The 7,638-nt window shown below is 45.9% G+C and overlaps 1 protein-coding gene across 6 annotated transcripts; it reads right to left on the bottom strand.

The window, feature by feature from the left end:
• Positions 1–1,323: 1,323 nt before the first annotated feature.
• On the bottom strand, positions 1,324–7,005 carry LOC140065026 (uncharacterized). 6 transcript variants are annotated; one of them, XM_072112451.1, is made up of 9 exons: positions 5,600–7,005; positions 5,437–5,496; positions 4,184–5,011; positions 3,876–3,914; positions 3,755–3,799; positions 3,487–3,555; positions 2,087–2,134; positions 1,833–1,880; positions 1,324–1,649 (listed from the first exon to the last, which is right to left on the bottom strand). In XM_072112451.1, the coding sequence occupies exons 3-9, from the start codon at positions 4,912–4,914 to the stop codon at positions 1,601–1,603; spliced, it is 1,029 nt and encodes a 342-aa protein (XP_071968552.1). In that variant the 5' UTR covers positions 4,915–5,011; positions 5,437–5,496; positions 5,600–7,005; the 3' UTR covers positions 1,324–1,600. The 6 variants fall into 6 exon arrangements, with proteins under 6 accessions (XP_071968552.1, XP_071968551.1, XP_071968553.1 ...); XM_072112450.1 differs by lacking the exon at positions 5,600–7,005 and having other exon boundaries at positions 5,437–5,589; XM_072112452.1 differs by lacking the exon at positions 5,600–7,005 and having other exon boundaries at positions 1,833–1,877; positions 5,437–5,589.
• Between the last annotated feature and the right edge of the window lie 633 nt (positions 7,006–7,638).

Genomic DNA, 7,638 nt, shown 5'->3' with positions numbered 1-7,638 from the left:
ATTTTTATGTTGTGCCTTTCTTTGTTATTCCTACTAGAAATTTTTTCCTGAATCGGCAATGAGTCGGTAATAGTGTGGGGCGTGACTCTACGTGTCCAATCAGAGCTTCCTGTCATCTTCATGCCTCACAGGCTAATTACTCGAGTATAAGCCGACCCGAGTATTAGCCGAGACCCCTAATTTTACCACCAAAAACTGGGAAAACCTATTGACTGGAGTATAAGCCGAGGGTGGGAAATGCATTGATCACAGACCCCCTCAGTATATAGCCAGCAAGTCCCCAGTAGTATATAGCCAGCCTGCCCCCAGTAGTATACAGCCAGCCCAGCCTGCCCCCAGTGGTATACAGCCAGCCCAGCCTTCTCCCAGTAGTATACAGCACTGCCCAGCCTTCTCCCAGTAGTATACAGCACTGCCCAGCCTGCCCCCAGTAGTATACAGCACTGCCCAGCCTGCCCCCAGTAGTATACAGCCAGCCAAGCCTGCCCCCAGTAGTATACAGCCAGCCCAGTCTGCCCCCAGTAGTATACAGCCAGCCCAGCCTGCCCCCAGTAGTATACAGCCAGCCCAGCCTGCCCCCAGTAGTATACAGCCAACCAAGCCTGCCCCCAGTAGTATACAGCCAGCCCAGCCTGTCCCCAGTAGTATACAGCCAGCCCAGCCTGCCCCCAGTAGTATACAGCCAGCCCAGCCTGCCCCCAGTAGTATACAACCAGCCCAGGCTGCCCCTATGTAGTATACAGCCAGCCCCCAGTAGTACACAGCCAGCCCAGCCTGCCCAGTGTACTATACAGCCAGCCCAGCACTAAAAAAAAAAAAAAAAGGTATATATTCACCCTCCGGTGGCCCCGATGCGCAGCGCTGCTCCCCCGATGTCCGCGCGGCTCCTCTTCTGTCTCAAGAAGAAAAACATGGCGGCGCTGCAGGATGTTACCGAAGAAAGAACCCTGAAGAGGAGCCGCGCTGACATCGGGGGAGCAGTGCTGTGCATCGGGGCCACCGGAGGGTGAGTATATAAGTTTTTTGGTTTCTTTTAGTGCTGGGCTGGCGGTATTGACTCATATATAAGCCGAGTTGAGGATTTTCAGCACATTTTTTGTGCTGAAAAACTCGGCTTATACACGAGTATATACGGTATATATTTCTGAGCAGGGGCTGAACAATCATATCGCTACTACAGGTGTCCATTGGGACCAAAGTTCTCCTTATAACTGTTCACCCCTCCAAAACTGTGAGTCACCCCATAGGATCCATCATCATGGGACAAAAGTATATGAGAAAAGTCATGGATAGTAGACAATTCCAATGATTTTTAAAGGCTTTTTATTCAGAATTTTAAAAAATTCCACTTTTTTTTAAGCTTGTCTGTCTAACTTTTTGCATTTATTGTGCGGTGTAGCGTCTCTGCTGCTCCTTCACATATCTGGTTGTGGTGCTGCTCTTCCTTACATGATCACCACCAGGCCCGGGGATCCCACAGGTGATGACGGACTGGAGAGGCAGGAGATATGACAATGAGACTTGTCTTGCAGAGTTTGGGTGACGCTCATCTGTAGCTGCGGGGTGTCCAGCAGACTCGGCTCCAGACATCATCTTGATTTTATTCAATTGTGTCTGCCCTGACACAGCAGCAGAATATCCGGAGGAATCTACAGGAGATAAGAGCAGGATAAGATGTGACAGTGGGGACAGCAGTGATTGGAGAGGAGGTCTAGACCGACAGTAGGACGATGAGGGGGCATCAATTACAACCAGGGGGCTCCTGGTGGGGTCAACTTTATTAGGCCTAACGAAACAGGAGTATAGGAGGTTACCCACAGACATGTACTTACCTGCATGGTCTTCTAGACTCCCCGCTGCTGCCTCTGCTGGTGTTTCTGCTGCCGTGGAAGGAAAATAATTGATTTTATATGAATTTAATACATTGATAACAATTTATACCCCGCACTCCTAGAGTAGTGCATGTAAAGTTATTCCTACCACCAATAGGGGGAGCTCTCTGCAGACTGATATCTCTATAACTCATTATGCAGTGAACGCCCCCTGGTGGCAGCTGCAGGTAGACTGAAGGTAAAGTGTCACTCACACGTCACGTCTCCTAAGACACCTCGGGATCCACCATTGCCGTCTGCTACTAAAGGAAGATATAGAAGGAGACAAGTGAGTTCCATGTGATGAGAGGATAAGTATCTACACCCGGATACTGTCCTGTCCTGTGGACATTGGGAGGGGAAAGTACTGACAATATAATATACACTCACCGGCCACTTTATTAGGTACACCATGCTAGTAACGGGTTGGACCCACTTTTGCCTTCAGAACTGCCTCAATTCTTCGTGGCATAGATACAACAAGGTGCTGGAAACATTCCTCAGAGATTTTGCTCCATATTGACATGATGGCATCACACAGTTGCCGCAGATTTGTCGGCTGCACATCCATGATGCGAATCTCCCGTTCCACCACATCCCAAAGATGCTCTATTGGATTGAGATCTGGTGACTGTGGAGGCCATTTGGGTCCAGTGACCTCATTGTCATGTTCAAGAAACCAGTCTGAGATGATTCCAGCTTTATGACATGGCGCATTATCCTGCTGAAAGTAGCCATCAGATGTTACAGGGTACATTGTGCTCATAAAGGGATGGACATGGTCAGCAACAATACTCAGGTAGGCTGTGGCGTTGTACCAAGGGGCCCAAAGACACCATGACCCCACCACCACCAGCCTGACCCGTTGATACAAGGCAGGATGGATCCATGCTTTCATGTTGTTGACGCCAAATTCTGACCCTACCACCCGAATGTCGCAGCAGAAATCGAGACTCATCAGACCAGGCAACGTTTTTCCAATCTTCTACTGTCCAATTTCGATGAGCTTGTGCAAATTGTAGCCTCAGTTTCCTGTTCTTAGCTGAAAGGAGTGGCACCCGGTGTGGTCTTCTGCTGCTGTAGCCCATCTGCCTCAAAGTTGGACGTACTGTGCGTTCAGAGATGCTCTTCTGCCTACCTTGGTTGTAACAGGTGGCGATTTGAGTAACTGTTGCCTTTCTATCAGCTGGAACCAGTCTGCCCATTCTCCTCTGACCTCTGGCATCAACAAGGCATTTCCGCCCACAGAACTGCCGCTCACTGGATGTTTTTTCTTTTTCGGACCATTCTCTGTAAACCCTAGAGATGGTTGTGCGTGAAAATCCCAGTAGATCAGCAGTTTCTGAAATACTCAGACCAGCCCTTCTGGCACCAACAACCATGCCACGTTCAAAGGCCACAAATCACCTTTCTTCCCCATACTGATGCTCGGTTTGAACTGCAGGAGATTGTCTTGACCATGTCTACATGCCTAAATGCACTGAGTTGCCGCCATGTGATTGGCTGATTAGAAATTAAGTGTTAACGAGCAGTTGGACAAGTGTACCTAATAAAGTGGCCGGTGAGTGTATATCCATAAGGTGACATAGAATCAGCCCATGACATCTACACTCACCTCCTCCGCACGTTCTCCTCCGCTCCGGGAAATAATGGATGTTGGACCCGTGAGGATCCTTCCTTCTCGCTAGAACAGAAATAACATCTCTATGAATAACTCTGTATTATATCGCCCGCTATTGGGGTCACAGATGATTTGTCGGATGTGATTGTAGGTCGGCAATTGTTGACCACAATGATCCTACATGATGGAGACTGGTTAAAGTCTGTGACCCCCCCCCCCCCCATTAGTTTTATGAGTTCAGACCCTCTGGGTTATTACTCACATGGTCTCCATAGTAAGCGGCCTAAATGTCATTGTTGTTCTGATCCTATAAGAGAAAACACAAGGATTGATATAGAAACTGCTTAACACATGTCCCCCACATACTAAACAAGTATAATTACCGCACTGGGGGGTCGGTGCCGTAAACTTTCCTCTTCCAGCTGTTGGGAGAATACAGGGAGATACATGACATATACAGGACAGGATACTCTGATACATGAATAGGATACAATATGATATGAGTTTGGGGAAATCTTCTGGACGTTACGTGTTACTGATGGTTATTCCTCTAGATTATGAGGATGAAAGTGAAGCTGGAGTAGTGCCCATAGTGACTACTCTCATTATTGTGAAGTCCATTGGACAATGTCTGATGTGACCTGAATGATTTGACTGATTAGATAAAATGTAGATATAACATTATACATACAGCTTTTCCTTATCTGCCTCCTCGTCCTTGTTGAGTTGGTCATGGTCCTCTATCTGCTCCGATGTTCTTTCCGACTCTACCTCCTCCTCCTCCTCCTCAATTTCTGTCTTGATCTCCTCCGATGTTCCACCTCTCTCTACCTTCTCCTTCTGCATGTTGTTACGCTCCTCCTCCACCACACTGTCCACTAAATGTTCCACCAACTCCATCTCCTCCTTCAACGCTCCGATGACATCCTTCACTAATTTCTCCACCACCTCCATCTCCTTCTTCAACACCCTGATGACATCATATACTTCCTGCTCCTCCTCCTCCATCTCCATCCTCTCCTCCATGTTGTTATCCTCCTCTTCCAACTCCATCTCCTCCTTCAACACTCTGATGACATCTTCCATGATATGTTCCTCCACCTCCGTACCCATCCTCTCCTCCATGATGTTATGCTCCTCTTCCAACTCCATCTCCTCCCTCCACTTTCTGATGATATCTTCTATTGTATTCTCCTCCGACTCCGTACCCATCCTCTCCTCCATGATGTTATGCTCCTCTTGCAACTCCATCTCCTCCTTCAACTCTCTGATCACATCTTCCATAATATGTTCCTCCACCTCTGTACACCTCCTCTCCTCCATGATGTTATTCTCCTCTTCCAACTCCATCTCCTCCTTCAACTCTCTGATGATATCTTCCATGATCTTCTCCTCCACCTCCGTATCCATCCACTCCTCCATGATGTTATATTCCTCTCTCACTACCAACTCTTCCTTCTCCTCGATGTTATTCTCCACAATCACCTCCAACTCCTCCTTCTCCTCACCGTCCCTCACACTATAAATAAATAAGACAATGATTGTACAGGACATACTCTATGATCTGTACACATGTAGATGATGAACATTAGACATTAGTGTACATAGGATAGTGGACAAGTCTCAGCAGCCACTAAGGACATCTCCACACCCAGGACCCTCAGAACCATCCAAGAACCCCCACATTGTACCCCAACACTGCTTTCTAAACCTCAAACTCTTATCATGGATAGTGAAATCTTATTCATAGATCATAGGCCGCCCCCTAACTCATCTATTGGAGGTTATAGGAATCCCATAGAGAAGACCTGCACAGGTCACCAAGATAAGACAAGGGATGGTGCACCTGACAGAGGTGACCATGGGGCCCCATTATAACACCCCCCTCTATAGTATATACACTGCTTCTACTCTAAGACAACATTTCAGTACAGATGAACTTACCTCAATATCACAATAACCAATCCCAATCCAAATCACTCTCCAAATCACCAAGCCAACAATCTGCAGAAGAGAAAAAGTAAGGAAGTGTCCATTACTGAATAACAGGAGACATTATAGAAGATAATGAAGGACACAACAAGATCTGAGGACACAGCGGACTTACCTCCACCGCCTACAACAACCCTCAGGGGCGGGTAAGTTCCGCAGCTCCTAATATAGCCATGTGATGTCATAATGTATGGGGGAGGAGCCAGAGCACAACATTCCATGAGATCACAGAGAGACCTCCTGCACATCAGTCATGTTAAATCCTTAGTGACCACAATATTTTTGTGCTAGTTTACTTCTCAACGGTGCAGATTTTTTTTTTTAATTGTCGGATGTTTAGTGCGTACAAATAGTATTATAACAAAACTTTTTATGCATAGAAACTATAGTATAACAAAACATATTAAATGGGGGCTGTACCCAAACCAATCTTATTACATTGATATAACACTAGAACCAAGCTGACTACATAGATACAGGACCAAGATAACTACATAGAAACATCACTAGAACCAAGGTTACTATACAGATCCAGAACCAAAATGGCTACATTGATATGGGCCTAGAACCAAGATTACTGCACAGATGTGTTACCAGAACAAAGATTACTAAATAGATACAGAACCAGAACTAAGGTTACTAAATACATATGTTACCAGAGCCAAGACTATTACATAAAAACAGCACCAGTACCAAGATTACTCCACAGACACAGAACCATAAACGAATTGTGAGCGTATTGGTATTACCAGCAATTACTGTTTTAACAACACTAAAATTTTACCACCTTCTTGACACAAATGTAATGCTGTTCAGCCAGAGATCAATATTATAGTAGCCAATATAGTAACAATGTCCCCAGAGACGCCAATACAGTAATGGTACCCCCACAATAGCCATAATAGTAATGATGCCCCCAGAGTAGCCATTACAATAATGGTGCCACCAAAGTAGTCAGTATAGTAACATTGCTTCCATTGTAGCCAATAAGGTAAAAATGCCCCATGATAGACACTAAAGTAACAGTCATAATGTCCTATAGCAGTGATGGCGAACCTTTTAGAGACCGAGTGCCCAAACTGCAACCCAAAACCTAATTACTTATCGCAAAGTGCCAGTACGGCAATTTAACCAGAAAACTGACGGTTTAGTTTAGAATCAATTTACACAGGACTGTCTGAGCTCGGATTCCAGCAGTCCTATACACACTGAAATGCCACTTTTACACCATTTTACATCACATAAAAGAGTAATAAAAAGTTATCAAAAGGTCACGCAGTCCTCAAAATGGTAGCAATGAAAACAACGGCTCATTAAGCAAAAAAACCCAAATCTCCCCAGCTCCGTGCACTAAAGTTATCAGCGTCACAAGATGGCGAAACTATTTTCTTTTTCGTACACCGTTTTAATTATTGAAGAAGTATTAAAACACAATAAAACCTACAAATCTGGTATCACTGCGATAGGACCGAACCAAAGAATAAAGGAGACAAATGATTTGGAGCGCACAGCGATAGTATTAACATCCAGCTTCCCAGTACACGACATGGAATAATAAATGAGAAGTAAAATATGTTACGCAAAGAATAAGCCCTCACACCGCTATATATAAATGCACATATAAATACATAATATAATATGTATATACATAAATACATACATAGAAATACATATGTTACTTACTCTTTGGTTGTCCAAGGTGGCGGCCATGCTGGCGGGCAGAAGTTCAGGTGTCTGTTGTTCCGCGGGGGAGGGAGGGGGGTCGGTAGGGTAGATGGGCAGAGGGTGGGCGGCCAGAGTTAGGGCTGGGGAAGGGGGTTATGCAGCATCTGGAGTTTGGGGCAGTGAGGTTATGAGGCATGAATTCCAGCGGGCAGAACGGGCTGGGGTTCAGGAGCGGGGGGGGGGGGCTTGTGGTAGCGGGCACAGTTTGTGCCTGTTGCAGGAGTTTTATAGGAGGTGCGGGAGCCTTACTGCTGATATATTATGCACTGTAGATGCCCTGAATAAAAAATAAATAAATAAACTCACCTCAGACTCCGCGTTCCTCCGGCTGATCACTGCAGCGCACACGGAGTAAGGTGCCCAGCGCTGGCAGCGTAATGACATCATTACACTGCCAGCGTTGGGACGCTTACCGTCCTGTGCGCTGCT

The sequence above is a fragment of the Engystomops pustulosus genome, chromosome 6, assembly GCF_040894005.1.
Source record: "Engystomops pustulosus chromosome 6, aEngPut4.maternal, whole genome shotgun sequence".
Lineage (NCBI taxonomy): Eukaryota > Metazoa > Chordata > Amphibia > Anura > Leptodactylidae > Engystomops > Engystomops pustulosus.
This window is presented reverse-complemented; position numbering and strand designations above follow the sequence as displayed.